General features: G+C 45.1%; 1 protein-coding gene across 1 annotated transcript in view; it reads left to right on the top strand.

Annotated features, from left to right (window-relative positions):
- RCOR1 (REST corepressor 1) overlaps window positions 1–22,417 on the top strand; it is an 86,711-nt gene that overhangs the window by 21,587 nt on the left and 42,707 nt on the right. The window contains exon 3 of the mRNA XM_059819301.1: window positions 21,773–21,856. Within this exon, the coding sequence (XP_059675284.1) occupies window positions 21,773–21,856 (84 nt within the window). The remainder of the gene's footprint in view (window positions 1–21,772; window positions 21,857–22,417) is intronic.

Raw genomic sequence — 22,417 nt, 5'->3', positions numbered from 1 at the left:
TAATTCAGCAGCCTCTGAGGAGGAGCACACCAGATGGACACAGAGGATTTCAGTTTCCTGGTGAAGTTCTGTTGCTGAATTGACTCAATCATACCCGTATAACCACGGAGCAGCCTTCTTCCACTACAGGAGTGGACATAGTGTGGTATGACTACTTTTTCACTGAAAATAACTGCTCAGTTTAACTTGCTCTCATCTTCCATATCTGTGCAGAGATTTGGATTATGTCATGACTGTACCTGCTTAGGGTAGCAGCTATAGGTAGGTTAACTGTACTCTGCAGTGAGATTCCTGGATACAAGAACTTCAGAAACTCCTTTTGATAGCTCAGGTATATGGGTATCATCTTCCTGCTACGTTCATTTAGTAGTTTGTTTTAAGTAAAGCTTAAGCTGTGTAGCACATCTCTGGCTACAGATCTGCAGAGACATAGGGTTCTGGCTTACTTTCTGTCTAAACTAAAAAGTTCTTCCTATATGAGCTGAGCTAGGGTGTGAATTTAATCTGCTGTAGTTAAGGCTGTAATAACCCTTACAGAGGAGCTCCAGTCAGTTGTGAATAGCTTGCTTTCCCCTTCCTTTCTTCTCCTTCCCAATGGGGTTTCCTATTTAGAAAGGGGTTTTGTGAAACCTTAAATGATATTTGGGAAGCTGCAGACTTTCCTAGGTAGGCAAGGCACCTTGTATCCTACTAGACATCACTCTGAGGCTGTGAACCCAAGGACACCTTCCTTTTGTCCTGCTGGAGTGAATGGTTTCTGCTCCTGCTTTGCCCCCTCAGGCCAGGAACCACTTTATGGAGATCTGTGGTATCTAGGTCCATGGAAAGGCCTGTGTCTCAAGCAAAAGGGACACAGCTACCAGGAGACTTGCCCAGGTAACTGGCCTGACACTGGTGTCTGTTCACATTAGCACTGGAACTGGATGTGCAAGTGCTGTTGGTGTCTACCCTGGAAAAGTTATGAAATAATTGAGGGTGTGACTGCAGAGCACAGTAGCTCTCCTGCTACTCCACTTTTTTTTCTTCCTCAAAAGGGGCACTTTTGTAGTTCAGTCTGCTGTGGAAGTTATTCTTCAGCAAGCATGGTGATCTGTCTGTGTTGGTAAGCTATTTAATACTGGGAGATTAATTCTTTGGATGTGATGGATGGAAGCCTCCTATGTCCACTGTTTCTTCCAGGAGGTAACTTGAATTGACTTTCTGTGGTCTTCTCACTTTGAAGTGCACTGTGGCAAAAATTCTCCCAAGGTCTATCTCTGCCTGGCTCACACATGTGCAGCAATTCTTTTTGCCATGGAGCCTGGAACACTGTCCTGATAATGGTCTTTAGACTTTCTAGCCCTCTGCATGTATGTCTGCAAGTGCTGAGTATTGTTGCAAGTTGGAGGCAGGAGGAAATAGAGTCACTGAGGTAAAATGACTTGCTTCTGCTCCAGGGAACAAAACGTGGCTTCCCACGTAGCATCCCTATTCCACATTCAGTCACTTTCTCTGGTAGTCAGAAATAAATCCATTTTCATATAGCTTTTACTTCAGAACTTCAGTGCATAAGCATTCTAGCAGACGATCTAAGCCTTTGTTGTAACAGTGCTTCAGAGGAGAAAACATGAGGCTTCTGGCTGCAGAGCAACTTAGGAGGGTAAGGTCTGCAAGAATCTGTAATGAAATGCAGGGGGTCCCATTCCAAGGAACAGATCTTTTACGTCTATGAGAAGAAAATAATTCCCTCGGGTTTTTTGTTTGTTTTAATGAATGAATGAAGTGGTTTTATGGGTGTCTTGTGAACTCTGGGTTCAAAGTCAGAAGGTCAGACTAACACAGATCCTCATAACTAGAAGTAAACGGTACCTGGGACTGGTTCATGGATGATAGCGTTGTTTCATGAAGGCCAGATAGTTCTCTAGGGCAAGATTCAGTACATGAAACAACACTTAATCTCTATGGAAAGGTCATGGGGGTGTGATGTACTAGACATGAGGACTTGACAGCACAAAGAGTAAGTCCTTAGTTCTCAGAATCCACTTTCCCCTCCCCAAGTCCAGCATGGAAAAATCAGAAGAGATATTCTTGTGATATCACAGAATCACTATGGTTGGAAAAGACCTGTAAGATCATTGAGTCCATCCCATATATTTAGGATTAAAAGTGAAAAGCTTCAAATGGAGATGACTGCTGCACTTAAGTTATTCAGAATGTTTTCTGTCACTAATGAATTCAAATATGTTTGCTTAATTTAAAAAAAATAAAATCGGTATATATGAATTTAATTAGTGATAATGTGGAACCAGATTTTTGTCCTTGCTGTTTCTATGTCACAATGAAGGACGCTTATGTAGACTGGGATGTTGTACTTGTTTCTTTGTTTGCATTATGACACTAGGTCTTTATTTATGTACAATTTCAGAGCCTGCAGGATATATAACCTTCTGTTTGAATTAACAATATTGATACTTCCTATTTCTGACACTTTTTTCCTCCCTCCTTTGTCTCATTTTAAAGATACACCAACTGGCAGCAACACTTATTACTGTAGCGTGCTGTGATGTTCTAGTTTCACTTCTGAATGGCGATAAATGTATCTTGCATTAAAGAGCTTTATTTGAAAGTATACCTGATCGAAATTTTTGGGCTAACTCAATTAGGCATGATGTGTGTGTTATTCGTAGATGAGCAAATGAAGTTCCAAGTTCCTACAGCTGACTTATTTGAAAACTTCTGGGAAAGGGCAGGTAGAAAGAGAACTAGTTTTCACTCCCTGTGTTTCAAAATATCACCTCTGGGTGATGCATGAGGTGAACAAGCCTGATCATCTTTACGTGAGGATGTAATGAGACAGGACAGTGTCTAACCCGTGAGAACACAGGGCATGGCACGGACCTTTCCCTCTGTCCTCTGTGCATGTGCCTTGTTCCACCAAGGATTTAGGTAGCTGGGGAAGTTCCCTTTGTAATTCACAAGTGTTATTTTTAGTGGCAGTGCTGAGAATGGTACTATTGTAGATGGCCTTGAAATCACAGGAACAAAGAAATGTGAGGAACAAGGGAAAGTAACCATGTTTTTTGAACAATGGCAGAAGTGGTAGGGTTGTGTGGTGGTTTCAAGTGAGTTTTCTACAGAAGAGCCAAGGGAGCCAGGGAAGAGATTGTTACTATAGCTAAATGGCAAACCCAGGGATGATAATTGCTGCTTCTATAAAAAAAAAAGAATTTTCTTTTGTGGTGTGGTTTCTAGTGGCCAAAATTGATGGTTCTATAGGAACAGCAGAGGAAGAGCTTCTGAAAGCAGAAAAATCTGCTTTCCTAGCAGTGTTGGTAGCATGTCCTTGGCCTATACATTTGAATTGAAACCTCTGTTCAGGAAGGTGCCAGCGTCACAGGGTAAAGTTGGATGTGACCAATCCTAAACTTGACGAGGGAACAACAACTGCCACTGAGCAAGTATGCATACAGCTTGTGGGGGGAATCTACTCTGCAGTATCCTTCTGTCAGGAGATGGCTGAAAGAGACAGATGTTTACATTTTGTTTCTGCATACTATAGCCTGGTATGTTTCTTGTCCCTTTTGTCTCTTCCCTGCTCCTCCTGCCAGGGGAGGTTTAGGCTGGATATTAGGAAAAACTTTCTTTACTGAGAGAGTGGTCAGACATTGGAACAGGCTGCCCAGGGAGGTGGTGGAGTCACCATCACTGGAGGCGTTCAAAAAAACGTGTAGACGTGGCATTTCGGGACATGGTTTAGTGGGCATGGTGGTGTTGGGTTGGTGGTTGGACTTGATGATCTTACAAGTCTTTTCCAACCTTAGTGATTCTGTGTGATTCTGTGATTCCTACAGGGGAAATTCTTGCAGGTGGTGCAGTAGAGCAAAGGCATGGTGCCCTTGCCTTACATGAAGCGTTACTGCAGGGCGCTAGCTGAGCCTGCTGGCATGTGACCTTCAGTTTTGGGAATCGAGAAGCAACCTAGAAACTCATTGTGAAAGCTTTAGCTTTCCAGTAGTGTCACCCTGGCAAAGTGGGGCTTAGAAGAAAAAGCTGTAGTTATTCTGTTCCTGTAGACCGCTGGGTGGGATCTTCAGAAGGGCTTTGCTCTCGATTAGGATGTGGGGGAGGGAGGTTGCATCACCAACCAGCATCAGATGGAAACAAGTTTTCCAGACTTACTGACTCTGCACAAAAAGAACTATCCAAGGGCAGTAAGCCAGTGATGTGGAAACTGGTGCTCTGGTGTCATCTTTCCTAGAAATTGCCGCAGAGTTCTCTACTGGAGATAGCACAGATATTTCAACAAACTGCATAGAGGGAGTGCTGTTTTCTTGGTGTATTGCTGTAGTCAAAGGTGCAAGGATTCTCAAATAGATGGAGCCCAGGCATCTGTTAGGCATTGCTTAATTATTACTTCTTTTTCTCATGTAGGAATAACTTAAAACCTGCTCTCCCAGCAGCTGTGCTGGTCTGTGACTCTTCTACATACTGCCTGGGCAGTTGCATAAGGAGGTGCTGAGGTTGTGGGGTTATGTGCCAGGGCTTTGGGACTTGTCATCGAACTGCTCTTGGACTGATAATGTCTTTTGATGAACCTGTTTGTACTTGTGGCTGAACTGTTGTATTTTGTGAGAGGGGGAAAATGGAGGCTTTTGGAGGGGACTGTTAGCAAGTTTAGACCAAACTCAGCAGAAACAGGCATCTAAACTCTCCCGCATGTAAATCGATGTCCTCTGGTTCAGGACAGTACCAGATGCAATGGGATCGTCATGTTCTGCAAGCCTGGAACAGCTGGCAATGGATCTGGAACACTGCTATGAGAAACCAGTCTTTTTAAGGAGTTTTATAAGCAGCTTCCTTCTTCCTTTCTCTGTGGGGGCACAGAAACAAGTAAAGCCACTCAGTCAGCAGCTTGGCAGTCTGAAGTATCGTGCAAAAGGTGGCTGCAGGTCCAAGACTGATGTTGTTAGGACTGTGTTGCTGGAGGCCATGTGAGTTGATCTAGCATGTGGCTTACCAGCCAGGACACAATGCTGGTACTGTGATAATCATGATCTTGAGGAAGCAAAAATCCCAAATTTCTTGGGACTCACCAGGGATGTTTCTGTCTCCCTGCCTTGTGCCAAGGTCTTGCAAGCATTGCTAGTGTTCAGGCCTTACTGGAGCAGAAGAGCTGGTGTTTGTAGTTTGTGCTGGATATACCAGAAAAAAAATTCCTGGGTGGAAAGATCTAGTTGAGAAAGTCTGGGCCATATTCCTGCTGAATGATGGTTTTTGAAGATGGGGTTTGTCTGGGGCTTCAGATAGTCCCACTTCCCTGCTGCTTCTGTCTTATGCAGTGGCACATGTTGTGACTGCTTCTGTGGGAAGGTCCCACAGGTGTTGCAGGATAGTGGAGAGCTGTCTGCGGAGGTGTGGGAGGGTGAGCATGTCACAGTGCTGCAGCTGGATTCCCTCACACAGGGCTCTGCAAGTGGAGATGTAGGACATGTTGACAAGAGTGAGGTTGGAGTCTTGCTTGCATTTGGGCCCAGTACAGACAGCCAGGGCCTTCTGTGGGCATTGCTCGGGTGGGATATTAGGAACAAGTAGAATAAGATGTTCTTGTTGCTCTGCATGGTAAGTGCATGCTGCAGAAATCTGCAATAGGAAAAGAGCGTCAGTAGTCTTGTTCAGTGAAGCTGGTTTACACTTGAGTTTGTGTTGTTTTTATTTTATTGTTTAACTGGAGCTTGGTATCTTTTACGGACACTGAACTCTTCCTCCTTTGCTGTTGTACGTTCAGGCTAGGTGTTAATGAACAGATTTAAACTAAGAATCACTCCCAGCATCATGAATATCTGACTACAAATAGTTTTATCATTAGAAAGTTGGACTAATTGGAGCATGCCTTAAAGGGAGCTGAGGCTCTTGGCAGTGTCCCTGGCTGTGCTAACAAGTATTGGTTTATTGTGTGCAAAGCTTTTGCCCAGGGCCTGTGTGCATGCAAGGAGGAGGAGGTAAGACTGAGGGATTTTCTGGGGTAGGAGGAGTAGAAGACAGAAGTCCGTGGAGTCAACTTACCCTGAATTATTTTGACACTCATTCTTTCCCTTCAACATAGATATAACTGGACTTGTAGCAATTTGTATTTGAGTGGTGGCACAGAGCAGAAGACTCAAGACTTTCAAATGTGCAGGGTGAAATCAGTGTTGCAGCAGTACCTACAGCTCCCAGTTGCAGATTAGAGCTCAGCTGCACTGAAAATGGTGGTTGTTAGTCCCTGTTTCATGGTACCTGTCTTGTAGTCTATCCTTTAAGGTAAGAAACTTTTAATGAAATAGCAGCCTATGAAAATCCAGATGTCAGGGAAAATGGTCGTCTTTCAGTAAATGCAATAAATTGTACTGAGAAAGTGCAGGCCAGGAGAGAAATGAAGAGGACATGCAGCTTTTCTGCTAAGGACAATGCAAGTATCTCAATGCTTGGCAGAGCCCCTCGCTACAGGTAAATGGTGTGGATTCCCTGGCCTGTCTTGCCTTGTAGTTTTCTTTGACAGTCTGCTTTCCCCTCTGGTGCCAATGTGTTTCAACTTGTCTCTGCTCCAGCCCACCTATGCACCTGTAAGGCTGTTGTGTTCTCCAAGATGCTCTGCACAGACTTTTTCCTTTGAAGGCCCAGTAGCAATAGCATGGTTTATCTTCTCAGTCTCTGATAACTTGGCTCTTCTAAATACTGTCCCTCCCCTGAGACTCTCTGTCCTCTTTATGTCCCTGTGTGTTTTGTTTCCCTTGCTGCCTTGCTCTTGTTACTGCTCTTTTTTTTTTTTTTTTCCCCCTGCAGCATGGATGTGTGTAAGCCCCATTAAGCACTTTTCTACAAGCTGGGGAGCTGGGTTTTGGATTTGAAGTGACCTGGTGGCAGAACAAGATTCTGCATTGGGTCACTGATGCTCAGGTGATAGTGTGGAGATGGTGGGCCAGAGCGGTGGCACTGGATGTACGAGGACAGGGACGATTGCTTAATGCCTCCTTACATGGCTGGGGCGCAATATGGTGCCCTGCAGAGAGCCACTCCTTGCTTTTAAGGAGTTATCCAGTGATCACTGGGTAAAGAAAATGAGCTTGGCAGCTACATTTTGAATTTGTCCAGTGCAGTGCAGGGCAGCATAATTGATGTGTGAGGAGGCACAGCTGTATTCCTATCAAACAGCTGCCAGGGCCTGGCCACTGCATTTTTTTCCATTATATAATTTGTGGGAAGGGAAAACGAGACCTCTGGGTTCTTAACACAGTCAGGGACACTCTGGCTGCTTTCACTATGATTATGGGTTTTGGAAGGAAGGGAGAGAGGGGATGTTTTGCCCTGAGCATGAATTATGTCTAAAAGGGATTTTTCCCCCCCCCCTCTTTTTAAATTGGAGAAAATGGAAGAATTTTCGGCCTCAATAAAGAGGCGTTTAAGTGCTGAATAGGATCTCGGTCCTCAGATTGGAAAGACTAATGGCCCTGAACACAGTAAAATTTAAGTTAATTTTGTAGCTGTGTATCTGAGTGTGAGAAGAGGACTGTGCTGCAGTGTGTGCGGTACGAGGGACGTGCTACAGGGCAGGTAAGTCCTGTGCAAACCGCCTTCCTCCGCCTTGCTGGGAAGCGTCTCCTCCTTCCCCTCCCAAGGCAGCGTCAAGCCGGGTTCCTCCCTCAGCTCTCTACCAAACTGCACTCTTCTCCTTCCAGCAGGGTCTTGGCTCCTCCATTTATCTACGCTGCCAGGCTGGCATTCGGCTGGCTTCTCCTTATCTGCTTAGCCTCACCATCCCCTTTGTGCTCGCTTGCTTGTGGCAATGGCTGGAGGATAAGGCTTGGTCTCCTAGTCCCCTGTCTCCTGGCTGCTGAGACTTTCCCAGCCCTCTCCCCTCTGTCTGCTGCTGCCTCTCGGCTCTTTGTGTGAGCTCTGCTCCTTTCGCTCACCACGTGGTGGTTGCGTTTTAGAGAGCTTGTAAGGCCTTGTGCCTGCAAACTTCTGTCCTCTTTGTTAAATGAGGTGGGGAAAGGGATTGTGCTTTAGACGTGGATAGGTCGTAACTGGTTTGCTTTTCCCTGAAGCATCTAAGCAGAGCAGAAAGCCGTGTGCTTTTCTGTGGGGTGCCCCAAGCACTACGGGCCTCTTCTGTGTTCACCTTCGTGCTTGTGTCCCGATTGATTTCTTTATAAATATGCTGTGGTATGCAAATGCCAGCACTGTAGAAGGAGTGTTCATAATCCCAAAGCAGAGGCAGCTAAGGAAAATCCAACATCTTTGCAGGGCTGTGCCCCTGTTTTATTCCTCTGGCTGCAAGTGTACTTGCTGCTGCTTATTGCTGAGAGCCTGTCTTTCCAAGGTTTGGTTCGCTGTTACTTGACACCTTTTAGAATCAGTTACGTTCAGTGTAAAGTGGGAGTATGGGCAGACCAGCAGTTCAGAATGAGTGTAAGGCAGTGCTTGGTGTGGAGCAATGATGCATTAAGCATTTAGCCTCTCTCATAGTTATCATATTGCTTTCTTGCTCTGAAATTATTAATGCAGATGCAAGACAAACTAGTTCTGAGATTCTTTTGAAGGCGGGAGAAGGAGAGGAACCAGATAACTTGTTTTGGATAGTCTTTTACTAAAAGTTGAATGTTAAAAACAAAATTTTAAGATTGGCCATGATTGTTAGCTACATTTTAAATATAGTCCTTACTGTGCCTCCAAGTTTGGCAAAAATCGGAAAAAACAAACTGACTTGTGAAATCTGTCAGAAAAATGTGATCCAGGAGGTGCCTGCATTTCAAGGGCATGTTAAATCTGACTTCGTGTTTCTGGGTATGAATATTATCCTTATAGCACCCTGTTGAGCCAGGCCCCGTTCAGACAGAAGGAGGGGGACTGTCAGTGCCTTGGGGAGCTTCTGAGCTAATGAATACAACGGTCAGCTCCAAGGAGAGCTGGAAGCAGACTGAGTTTTCAAGATCTGATTTGAAATATTACAAATGTGTTAGTTATGGGCTCCTATTTGATTTCAGCATTTCTGAGAGTGGGATGATGAGGATGATGACCCACAGTTGGGGCTCTGAAACACAGGACCCGGGAAGCCTGGCTCCACTCCTGTGAGCCTGGCACTCAGCACTTGTGTGTATGTGTGTTGATAAAAGCTCTTATCTGCTGGTAGGGGTGCTGTGAGGATAAGGACCTGGAAGACTGTCATGGATGGGGGTGAGAGGAGGATATGCAACTGTTGCAGACGTTTAAAAGTCGGATTTGTGTGGGTTAAACTGGGCATGCTCACAGCCTGTTGATTGCAGTTGCACACCACATCGGTGCATGACTCAGTGCTGGGTGGGATTTGATATATAAGCTTCTTGTATGCTCACGTTGGCCTGAGCACAGGTGTCTGCTTCTGGAGATGTCTGTGTCAAGAGAAGAAGCTGTGTCCCCTTTTCGGGTTGCTATCTCTGCTGCTCTGTCAGCCAGGCTGCTCGTGTAACCTCTACAAAACCAGCGTCCAGTAGAAGTGGCTGGGTTAGTTTAGGTGACTTCAGCACAGAGGTGAGGCCTCTCCTGGGTGTGCTGGCAGGGCCTGATTCTGCTGCTCTTGGGGAGGACACTACTTCCAGCAGGAAGGTGCAGTGGTGGTACCTTCCTGGATGTCCAGCCTTTCCACAGCAGCCAGCTGGGTTTGGAAGATGTGTGTCTGCCACTGTATGTGATGGGCTTGTCTGCTTATGGCCTTGAAAAGTGTTGATGTTTGACCTAGGTTTTAAAGAAGAATAATGTGAGAAATCTTTACTGTCTTTGAGAGCTACCTGTGCTTAGCTGTTGCTGATTGATTCATTCTACTGTGTAAAATGATTTGGTACTGCAAGAGTACATTAACATGGAATTTCTCTCTCATTTGACCTTTTGAGTTGACTCTTGTCTGAATGGAGACACTGGTGTGTCCTATCTGCATGCCCTTCACAGTACTGTCTTGCCAAGCAGTAACACATTCGGCTCACAGCTTTAGTTCATAAGCTATAGAGCACAGCTGGTTGTAATTTTTTTCCCCCTGAACTCCTGCGATGTAGGTTAAGGAGGAGAAGGAAAAGTGCCTACATCCCATACTCTTTGGAGACCAGGTTCTAGTTAGTCATATCTCTTCCTGACTATCTTTTGGCAAGGGTTTTTGAAGTGTGGTGGAAAAAATAAACCAGTTACTTTATGTTAACCAAGAATCTACATTTTTATATCACTGGTGCTTTCTAGGCACTTGTTACTGCCACTAATCAGCGTAAGCAATCTCAAAAGGATGCTGTCATGTGAACTTTGGATGGGTGGGAAGGGAAGAGGTGTTGCTAAAAATATCAAAAAGTAATCTCTCTGCTTTTCAAATACTGAGACTGAGGGTTTTTTCTTTGTTTGTTTTTCTTCTTGCAGTGGGCAATAGAAACAGGCCAGCTGGTCCTTAGTATGTGGGCAAGATGAGTAAAATGCTGCTTGTTTGGGTTGCCAGTGCTTGTGCAGGCCTATGAAGGCCAAGTTTGAAGCTTTGCAGGGGAAACCAGGTCTGCTCTATGAGTAAGGAGGTTCAGTGCTTTCTAAAGCCAGGGTGGTAGGAGTGTCTTTTCTGAGCAGAGGCAAAAGCACTGGTCCCTCTTCCCCGTTATCTGTTCCTCTCCTCATTCCCCAAGGGCTGCTGGGGAATGGGAAAGGGTGGCTGGAGCTGGGGAGTAGGGGGAGCCGCAAGGTCTGAGAAAATTCTCTGTTGGCTTCTTGCTCCTTATGTCATGTCTCCTGGGGGGAAAAAGCCTTGGGAAGTCAGAGGTGTCCTGGAGCCTGGGGTTGGAGAGGAGCCATTGTGCACTTCTCACTCTCCGAATAAAGTGACACTTGTGTATTCTCCATGTCAAATTACATATCTTGTTATTTTTGTTTCTCGCTTTTTATTTTTACTAGTAACAGCTGGATTGTCCTTTTGTCAGTGTGTGAATGGGGGGAGGGGGTGGCAGGGGGAGTGTGGATATTGCCTGAATGGGTGGAATGGGCAACCTGTTCAGTCTTGTGACAGCATGGCTGTAAAAATGACAGGTGACACTTGTTGTTGTGGGCTAAGTAATGTTCGGGGAGAGGGGTAGGGTAGGGTGGAACAGTCCTTAACTGTATGTGTATGGTAGTGGTCTCTAAATTAGCTGTTGCCTTTCCAGATAGAGATCTTGGGAGTCATAGTGGTTTTTCTATCAACTCAATGGTAATAGTGAAAAGGCAAGTGTATTGTTAAAAGCTGTTATGAAAGCATCTGAGAACAAAACAGAACCTCATTATGGCATGTTTTATAAATCCTGTGGTGTACCCTCTTCTCGAACACTGCGTACAGATCTGGTTGTGCCTTGTTTCCATCCCTCCCCCATGCATACATGTTTCTCAGAGCTGTAAGATAACTAGATAAAGTACAGAATTGTTCTTCTTTCCCATCTCTGGACGAGGGAGAAGCAGAAAAGCCCAGACTGTCTAGCTTGGAAAACAGATGATTGAGAGGAGCGTGGTAGAGGGTCTGTAAAACAGCAAGAGACATGGAGGTCGTGAACAGGGCGCAGTTATTCTCTGCTTCTCTTAAGGCAGGAAATGGGGCCACCAAATTGAAATGACTGGGTAGCAGCTTCAGAGCTGAGAAGGGAGTGTGTGCATGGGCTTTCTTTGTTCTCCTTCAGACAACAAACATATAATTAAATTGTAGCACTCTGCCACAGGATGTTGTAGATGCCAAAATTACAAATGGGTTCAAAAAAGGATTAGATGATTTGATGGACTTTTTTTTATTCCTCCTCCCATGAAGGGCCATTAAATCCAATGATGCAGATACAGTGCCAGGCTCAGGAAGTCTCTCTGCTGGTCCTGGTCTCGTTATTCCTAAGTGCTGCCTGTGAATAATGGGCAGGACTGGGCCCAAACAGCTGCTCTTGCTGGGCGTAAGGGAACAGAACATAGGACCCCATTCAATGGTTGGGAAGAGGTGAGGGCTGGCTTAATAAAGAAATGGGAGACCACATGAATGTGGAGCTGTGCATGTAGGAGTTGCTGATTGTCAAGGAACAGGGGAGGCAGCGGAATCAAGATCTATGATGGAAAGAGAGGAAGATGTTTGCCTTATCTTTGCTTCCTCATCAGTAGACTGTTCGGTTTCAAATAGATTTGGCAGTGCCTAGATACTTGTTGGCAGCACGAGACCTGGCACTTAAGGGAACTGTGCTATGCCATTGTTCCTCCTTTTCTTTGTATTAAATTCTGTACGTGGATCTTGCATACATGTAGGCATGCCTGTGTGACTTCTTGGTCACCTAAATGGAAGTGGAAGGGAAATAGTGTAGAAGGAAGGAAATACCTTCTTGTTGGGGCAGTGTTCAGGGAGATTGAACAGGAACTAACAGTAGTTGGCTCATTGTAGCTTGGTTTAGCTTGTAGCTTGGCTCTCAGAACTAATTGTGTGCATGCATTTACCTATTTTTAACAAACTTTAAAATGGTTCACTGTGTGGCTCTGGAGGGTCCTGCATTGATGTTTTTTCTACAGGGTTGTGAGTGTGCAGGGGTTCCCAGGGTTGGTGGCAGGATGTGGGGCCCAGCGTGCAGCCATGGGTTTGTGGGCTGGTAGCCATAGGGTGTCTAGGGCCCATGAGGCCCCACATGTGCTGCTTTCTTTTGTTGCTGCTGACTGGCAGGGCAGGGATGCTCTTGGTGGTGTTGAGGGGGGGAAAAATGCTGTTGGGAGGGCAGGTGAGCCTGTAGCTCCAACCTGACATGTGCGCTGCAGGCTTTTGCTTTGTTCTGGTTGCCCACTTTTTGGTTGTGCATTCAGGATTGCTATAGTATAGTTACTAGCCCTCCTCCCTTAAAAAAAGTGGATGGTGCAAATTTATATATTCTTAAAAAGGCTTGCAAGAGATCTATGGTAAAATCTTAAACAAATGTGCATTTTCTCCTCTTAATTTTATACTTCCTTTTTAAACAAACCCCAGCCATGTCTAGACAAAAGCCTGTTGTGATTAGCAGAGGTGTGCTTCTCAATACTGAGTGTGTGTGGGTATATTCATGCTTCTGATGCTATGTTAATGTATTTCCTGCTCCTGTATGGGTTGCAGGGCTTGTGTATGCAGAACTCGCTGCAGAACTCGGATTGGAATTGCACGCGTGTAGAGAAAATAATTTTACGCACTTAGCGTGTGTATTGAAAGGCTGTTTACTTGTATAGTTATTCAGACCTCATCTATGGCTGTACATTGGTGCCACCTGCTTGCAGGAAAGAATGAGTGGACTCCTATTATTCAGGAAAAAAAATCAAGGCGAGGCCTCAACATCTGTTCTGGCTTCATTGTTCAGTCTGGCCTGGGCTGTGGGCAAAATGTAGGCCACAGCTTCTGCTTTACTGCTAGCTCTTAAACTGGAAAGGCATCTTGAATCAGGTATGTTCTTAAAAAGTTTAAAATAAAAACATACAAAGATGTGAAGTTCAGACTTAGTATGACTTGAACTCGATTACTTTAAAGAAGAGGAGACTGTATTGCTATCCAAGCTTTTTTCATTTTCCCTTCCAGTTCTTCTAATAGTAATAATTTTTACCACTGCAAAGTGACCTTTGTAATCATTGCTGGATGATTAATCTTTAACTGGGTAATTTTTAAAGCAATATTTTTCTCACTGTTGTAATGTGTGATACCGTGGGTTTTTGTAGCACAGCACCTACAGTTATTCTGAGGCAATAAGGCCCTTCAGCCTGCATTTCCAGTGCTGTTGCTCTGTATAGAAACCCAAATAGTCACCTTTGTTTCCCTAGGCGGATACAAAAATGCCCTCAGAACTTTATTTGCATATAGATTATAGTGCAAGCCGGGTGTAGTCATGTATAGGAAGAGCTAACCACTGCTTAATTTATAAGTTTTTAATTAAAAAACGTTCCTCAACTTGCAGGATTCTAGTCTAAAAATGTTCTGCTGCGTTTAATGCTGCTATAGTGTGTACAAAGATGGTATTTCTATGAGGTATCAGCTACTATATCTAGGCAGTCCTCAGAAAACATGAATGAAGGGGGATCAGAAGCATTATCTGCTGACTCAGGGAGAAGTCACATGCAGAAGGAAGTGGAGGTGGGCAGCAAAGTTCTTCAAACGTCTTTGAGCTGCTGGTGAGACGCCAGTGCCAGCAGTGGGGAAGGAAGGTGGAAAAAGCTTTTCTGACTATTTTGTTTGAATTCTCTTGTGCCACGTAGGTATTTTGTTGTTGTATCGCAGTTGTGCATTTATAATTACACTGTGAGCTTGAGTAATATCAATGAACCAGTGAGAGCGAGTTTTTTAAACTATGGGAGCCAGTGCCTCCCTTGTCTTTGTTTAACAGGCATCATAGGTACTGTAAACAGGGGATTTTACCCTATGCAATAAATATAAGGTCTGCATTGATGAAGAAAATGCAGGGTTGGAAATGGAAGCACTTGTTTAATCTCACTTCATTAGAAGTAAATACATTTAGACTTGGTCCAAAACTGCTTTAAGCAGTGTTCAACAGCTAAGTTGTTATTATGTCAGCTCCAGCTCTTCCCCAAGTAATAAAAACATCTATTCACCTTTGGGGATTATACAATGCATGTTTTATATATGATACTGAGGGTTACATATTAAAAGGAAGAGATGTTTCTTGGTCTTTCTTTTTAAACCTGCAATATGTGTTTTAAAAATGAGTTAGTTATGGGGGATTGATAAGTGCTGCTAGTAATGCAGTAGCCTCTGTAGGTGGGAATCTTGCCATCCTGTACCTTGGAGATTTCAGTTGTTGTGTAAACTTTTAATAACTTCATGAAATATGTTGTTTAGATCTGGAAATCTTTCCTTACCTGTTGCCTGTACTTCTATGGCAATTGCTTTGTAAACTTTGATTTGCCCATGTTTGCCTTCAAGAGAAGGTACAGAAGTGTGTATCAGTATCGAGCACCTGACAGTGGACATGCTTTTCTGAGTTGCCTTTTGCCGTTTCTAAATAACGGAGGAACTGACTAGCACCAGTTTCCCACTCTTCATGGCATGTGGTGCATAGTCATATGCTAGTGTGTTTTGCTTTGAACCTCAGAGGGCTTCAATAGTTCTGAAATGCCTTGTGCAAACAGCAACAGCAAAAACTCACATCAGAGACTATTGAAAGGGTTATGGAGAAGGAAGAATGCTGGAGGCCTTCTGGCAAAGCTTCACCCCAACTTGGGCAGGATGGAGCTGGGAGCCAAGTGTGTCTTGGCATCTGCAGGAGATGAGGATCATCTCTCCAAGGGGTCAGCACAGGTGCCAAAAGCAAAGTGCAAAGCACTCTTGAATGGCTCATAGCTGCAGCTCGAACATGCAGCATACTTGAGAGAGCTGAGAGATGGAGCAGCTCCCTCAGGTGCAGGAACGCAAGTGGGAGCTGGCATGGCTGACTTGCACAGCAGCAAAATAATAGATGACAGGGTGATTGGTGGCTCTTTGAGAGGCCTCGGCTCCCACTCAGTTTATTCTGGCATGTTTCTTTTCTAACTTGGAGAAGAAAAATCAAATGGGATGCGTCAGGCTGGAGCTGCTCAGCACCGAGCCCCCACTCGCTGGTGGGCTCCACTGCCTTCCTATCTGCTCTTCATGTACTCTGTCATTGCACCAGCAGTCCTTAAGACAGCCTAAACTGGTGCTGTGATTGAGGGAGGTGTCCTGCCTGTCCCTGCTTCCTCATTCCCCTTTCTTGTCTCTTGGGATGTGTGGTAGAAAACTAGGAATTGGTAGGGGTTAAAGCTAATTGCTTTTTTGTTGGATTACTTTTTTTTAAGCTCAGGTAGATTCCCTGCTTTGGTTTGCCAAGTAGGTGTTGGTGCTGGTGGAAGGGGAAACAGCCTCCCTCCCTCTCTTTTGCCATGGTGCTGCTGAATCATCACATTGTGGTGCAGCTCTGCAGCGTGAAGGCAGAGAGGCCCCTGTCCATGTGGGCCTGCTGCTCCCTGTGCACTGGCTTGGCTGTTTGTCTCATCTTGTAGCCAGCTGATTTGATTTAATATCTGGGGAAAATGCTGTTTGCTTTCTATTTTGCCAGGTTACTTTTAGCAAATGTGCTTGGCTTGGAGGGATAAATGCCAGAGTCAACACAGGATGAGGGGGAGAGGCAGGGAGCATGTGTCAGGAGAGCAGAGCAATGCTGGCTGAGCAGGACCTCCTCTCCCTTCAGGATTGGTGAGGTGTTGGATGGATTCAAGCTGTGAAGTGCAGGCTTCACCCTTTGGCCTTTTGATGCAACTCTTCAGAGGCCCTTAGTTCATCTTGCCAAAAGGAGATTCAGGTGGGATGAAGGGAGTGGTATTACTGGCAGGTACAGCCTTCGTTCTGTATGAATGCCAGCTGCTCCATGGCTAACTTGAAATTGGGGAGGGGTCAAAAGGAGTGGGAAGGTACTCTCTGACTTGCAGGACTGACTTCATGTGTGTGGTACAGTGGCCCTTGGTAGTTTCTGTTTGGAGATGTGCCCATTTCCCTTTCCCTGTCAGGTATTCTGACTTCACAGCACCCTGGTAGAGTTGGGGAGAGAAGCACACTTGTTGCTTTTAGCTCTGCTTTGTTCATTTGCAGCAACTCTGTCAAATGTGGTGTCTGAGGAGCCTGCAGGGCATGTGCGCATGTTTTGGCTCTCTCACAATGTTCTGGAGAGAACCTGAACAAAGATCTGTGGTTTCATGTCAACACAAATGTATTCATGATGACAAACTCTGCTTATTCATACAGTCCTGATTCCAGCACCAGTACAACTTTGGTTTGCCTAAGAGAAAATATGAAGTTACAGTATCTGCAGAAGAGCCCCTCAGATGCAAGGAGATACATGCTTATTTCTTGGTGTAGGGAGGGGGTCCAGACCCAGGATTTAAGGTAATAGACACATCAGAGGACTCACAAGAGTATTTAGGGCTTGGTGTCCTTTAAGAAGTTCCTTGCAAGGAACTTGCAAGTTCCACTTTTCTCCTTTGTTTCTGCAGAGGGTCCTGGCAAGGTTGACCCTCTGTTCTCTGATTTGGAGTAAATGCAGCAGAGGAGTGTAGTTCTGGGAGGAAGGGAGTGGGTTTTAAGAGTGTTGGTTTGGTTGTGTTTTTCTTTTTTTTGTATTGACAAAATCTTTGCTCCCACTTTACTCTTTGTTCTCCTTCTCCTGTGTGAGCTGGGATCACTCAGGTATGGGGTCTAAGGTGGATTTACCCCTGAGGCTTTAAACTTTGTGGGTGGTAGTGGGAGAGCAGGACTGACATCTTTCTGTATGCAAGTGAAAGTTGGACAGACAGATGCTTGGGAGTGAGGCTGTCCTGCTGTCGCCTGTGTAGTAATCTTCACGGCAGGGGAAAGACATGCTTAAAGACTCAGTCAAGATTTTTTTTTTTAAAATCAGCCTAATGCCTCTTGGAGTCTGAACTGGCTGCTGCTGCTGGTCGAAATCTCTCTTGTTTTTCTGTGGGGCAGTCTTGCAACAGCTTTCCAAAAGCTGGGGAAGAGCTGTTGCTGCTGTGGGTCGGGGTTTCATGTCCTTGCAACGTGGTGCTCTTGCATGTGCTGGGTGGTGCCTTAGCAGGGGCAGCCCAGGGAGCCCCCGAGGATGGAGAGCCTCAGCCTACAGGCAGAAGTGACAGGAACTCCAATGGTGGTGGTGTCTCTCTGCTGTGCAAATCAATATATTCCTACACACTGTGTGGTCAACTGCATGCTGGTGTTGAGATGTGCCCTCACAGTTCCAGGGAGGGGAAAGAAAATAAGCCCCCACAACTTATTTTTAGGCTACTGTTGGCTTATGGATATTCTGCCTTGCCTCATCTCCTCCTGTGTAGCAGTTGAACTGTTTGGGCTTATGCAGTAAACTAGACCTGTAAATAGGACCAACTTTAAAAGTAACCTTTTCTTCACAGAGTGAGTTTTAACTTGGATCTGTTCCCTCCTGTGTTTCAGCATATGGTCCATGGGGTAGGAGTACGTTTGGGGGATAAGGGAAGAGAGAGGGATGGGAACTGCTGTGGAAAAAGCAACGTGATTCTCTGCCTGGTTGGGGCTGCACATCTCTTCTTGGGTAAAGACATTGGGAGCTTGCATCCCCAGTGAATTCTGGCAGTGGAACAAAGTTTAGGGGGTGCTGCTTATAGTAGAAGTTCTTCTCTTGGGGTTGGAGGAAGCATCCATGATTCTTCCCAGACTTAGGACAAATGGGAGAGCCAGTGGTGGGAAAGTGATTACAAGTGTTTGCTCCCACAACAGCTGTGATAGGGAGCTAATGGCTATGTCAGAGACTTTACAAATACCTAGTGGGTAGCCTAGATGAAAGTGCAGGATTAACTGAAATGTCAGATGAACTTGTCTGCCAATATACAGCTTCTCTAAACACAGGTTGCACTGGTTTAACTGCAGTTGCTTAAACAAGCAAACCCCATTGGTCCTAAATTGATCTGTTCCCCTAAAAAAGAGTAACGTTGCCCTCCTTACATGGCTATTTTTATATGAAGTATGTAAGGGATTAAGTTGAATTAGCTTTTTAGCTTTGTTAATGAAGTGTAGAGTGTTTGAATTCACCCTGGTATCCTTTGTCCAGAAGCAGGGGACAGGGGAAGGAATTCCCCCATGTTGGTGGGCCTTGCAGCTGTGCTTGGAAAGATGCAGGAAAGGGATGCAATAACCACTCTGCTATAAGCCACTTCCTCTCCTCTTGTGGCTGTTGCTCTGAAATAACCATTTTCAATGTGCTTCCAAATTCTGAGCAAGCTCTTAAGCTCTTCCTTGCTACATCACATAGCAAGAATACTTGTGCTGCGTGTATTTATGATGGGGTCAACACTGGACTCGGAAGAATGCCTGTTGTGTCTGCCTCGTGTGTGGGGGATGGCTGTGGGCTTGAAGGGGTGATGGGAGGGATGTGGTGCTGGAAGGTGAAGGAGCTGGGTGGTAGGCAAAGTCACCTCTGATATTAGGGAGGGAGTCCTGTGGATGTTTGAGGAACACATCCCCCCCCTTCTATGTGTGTTGGCATTTAGGTACTTCTGTCCTTTTCAGAGAAACATAAGTTTCAGAGAAACATAAGTTTTAACTTAACCCTACTGTGTGCCTTGTACTGGCCTCTACCTCTGAGGAACAAGGGCTGAGGGTGGGCAGGTGAGGGCTTGGGTGGAGAGGCAGGGTGGGAGAGATGTTGTGGGAATACTGGAGGTGCTGCCTGTTTACAAGTGCAGTGTAAGTTGGCTCGTTGTTGCTACTGAGAGGCTGGAGGGAGGCAGAGGGGAAGAAGCTGGGCTGTAGGAACTGGGCAGAAGGGGGTCCTGAGGATTGCGTGAAGCCTGGCATCTGCAGGGGGTTCTTGTTCTGGGTGTGAGGCCCAGGGAGTGGTTTACCCTGGCTCATGGGGAGCGGATGTGAGACTGGAAGGAGGTAGCTCTTAACCCAAGGCACTCCCTTTGCAAAGGGTCCCTGTGGGGGAAGCTGTGATGGAGGACGAGGAATGCATTTCACAAACCCCCCTTGAATGCCATGAGGTTCCATAGTATCTCCCTGCACTGGTTGTCACTTCCCATGGCTCACTGCGGTTCACAGCCAGGAAGGCTGTGGCACTACCTCTGCAATGCCACACACGTAACTTGGGGTTTTAACTGTGGGAGGTGAAACTTCACCCACCTCACTGAGGGTGAGCTGAGCTAGTGGCTCTCTGCTCCTGAAAGGGACAGCTGGGCTGGGACATGTGCCTGATGTGCCAGGGAGGAGGTTCAGCCTGCTAAGCTAGGAGAAAACTTTACCCTTTTCCCGAGTTAGGTGGGTTTCGCCAGTTCAGAGACTGAGACTGTGGTAAAGCCAAGGCTGACAATTTTGCCTAGTGGTAAGCCTCTCTGGCAGAATCTGGGCATCAGGCTCCTGAACTGCGGTGGGTTATTAGGGGTGCGTTGGGATTTGGGTGGAAAGTGTTTAACTTCCTGGAGACCTGACTGAATATTTTTTCTTTCTGTGCTTTGAACCCTATGCTAGACAGTAGTAGGACAGACCATCCTGGATAGCGAGGGTGAGGAGCACAATTTGATGAAGGGGAGGCTTAAGGTTGCCTCTTTCTTTGCATTCCTGACCTAGACTTGAAATGAGGGAGGAAGTAAAATTTAATCCCTAATGTTTCAAGACTTTTGTGAAGTTGTAATTTTAAATTCAGTATTGTAATTTTAAATTCAGACATCCTTCATGTTCTGTGTATAGACCTGGTCTCCACCCCCCCATCTCTTGCCACCAGAGGCTGTTGTCTCTTCTCACTCGTGTTTTTCTGCCTAGTGTAGGAAGTATTGAACATGCATGGTGCACAAAATATCTTGTATGTGCAGTTGCCAATCTTATTTAAAAAAAAAAAAACAAACAAACTGTGTGAAAGATAATCACGGTATTTGTCATGAAAAAAATTGTTAGTTCAATGTAAATATGTTGCTGGCAACTCGTTATTTTTAATACATGCTATTTGTGCTTTAAATTTAATGTTAAAATATTTTTGTCATCTAAACCCTGACTGTTCTTAGCTGAGCAGATTTCAGGTTAAAACCAGTAGTTGAACCATGAGTGTTCATAGAATTGTAATTACTAAACTTTCTGATGTGTTCAGATGAGCAGGAGCTGGATGCTGGCAGGCCTCTTTCTGCTGCTGCAGTGGAGACGTGAGCAGATAATGTTCTGATTTCATACCCTGTGCCACGAGACAGTGTCCTGGCATTGCATCTTTAGTGTTACTAGATCTTTTCTGACCTGTTTAATGCATCATGAAATGGTGGTTTATATGTCTAATTGCACAGCACAGAGAAAGTAGCATTGTGTTGAAATACCGCATAAAACCAGCGTTATGTGACGTTTTGTAGTGGAAGTAGTACCATAGGCACTCGTTCATAACAAGACCTTCAAGTTTCTCTTGGCCAGGGTGGGTAGTTGAGCTGGCTGTGTGTGTGGTGACTCAACAGAGCAAGTTTCTTTCTCTTCTTGTCCTCCTCCTCTTTTGACTTCTTGTGACTGAAAAACAGCAGATTCACAAGAACTTGCTGTTGAAATGTACCTTAGCTTGAGGTTGCTCTTTCAAACTCTGTGCAGCTGTGGTTCTTCACTTGAGACTTTCAGAGCTCTTGTGCCAGCCAGGTGTTAAGTTGGTTAAAAACAGACTTGCTTTCTGAGTGTGGGTGTGTGTATGCAGTGTGGGTGTGAATGCACAAGAATTTCTCTTGAGTGGCTGAGCAGAGGACCTGATTCTGACCTGGGGGATTCAGTGTCACCTTCGTGGGCATTCCTGTCTGTATGGGGGATGGAGGCATAGAAGGGCTGCTGGGGCAGCGGAGGAGGGGCTCAGAAGTGAAATCTGGGAGGTTCATGCATGTGTCTACCCTGAAGTGTTAATCTGGCTGCACAGTACGGTCTCATGATGTCAAGGGCTTGGAGCCTGCTGCCTGAGCCTAGCTCCTCCCTTTTTCATTTAATGATGGCTGGAAGAAAAATAATCAAGTATGCTGGAAGAGAAACATTAATTAACTTTTAATTTAGATCTAACGTATGCTTCTTAGTGTACTGCATGAAAGAGTGAGTGTGCGGTATCTGTCATGTTATATAGGGGGAGATGCATTGAAGAAACAAGGAAAAGCCTCAGGTCTGAATGGGAGGATGGGGTTTTAACTCTGCGGATGGGTTTTGTATCTTGATTAAAAGCTGCAGATGTGTCATAAGTCACTTTTGTATCCATTTTGCATATGAAATTACTTTCTCTGTAACTTGGTTTGTATCTGTTTTTCTCTTAAGCCAAACTTGCAAGGCGAAGTCAGGAGAGAGAGAATCTTGGCATGCTGGTCTGGTCACCTAACCAGAATCTGTCTGAAGCAAAATGTAAGTCTCTTAAAATACTTTTATTCCCCCCTTCCCTTACATGTATCACTTCAAGAATGCAAAGTTGCAACTTTCAGTACAGAGGTTATGTCTGTGACCTTTCCATTATGATTTGAAATTAATTTGAAAAAAGAAAAGCCTACAAAGCAATCTCCCAGAAGAGCTTTGTTCCCCACTGGGCAGCTGCTTACAGCGTCAAATCTATGGAGGCAGGGAAAGAAGGAGTAATGTGACACACTTTCTTCCTTGGTATGAATTCTTTAAGATACTTATCCATGGGCCTACATGATCTGCTTTTTTGCTGCTGGTGCTGTAGAAGATGACAAATAACTGGGGAGAGCAAAATGAAAGTATTTTGGGGGGAAATATATGGTAATTAGTAGTACCTTTTCCCCACAAAGACACAAATAAAATCCGCATCTGGAACCCATGGAGGTTTAAATGCCAGAACAATTGCAGTGCCTTGGAATTCCACGTGAGGGCAATTAGCAGTGCTCTGTGTGTGTCTGGGAACAAGTCTCAGTGCTGCTGCCAGATGGCAGAACTAGTGTTTGAAAGGTT

The sequence above is a fragment of the Gavia stellata genome, chromosome 7, assembly GCF_030936135.1.
Source record: "Gavia stellata isolate bGavSte3 chromosome 7, bGavSte3.hap2, whole genome shotgun sequence".
Classification (NCBI taxonomy): Eukaryota; Metazoa; Chordata; class Aves; order Gaviiformes; family Gaviidae; genus Gavia; species Gavia stellata.
The sequence above is the reverse complement of the archived record's forward strand: the minus strand, read 5'-3'. Positions and strand labels throughout refer to the sequence as shown.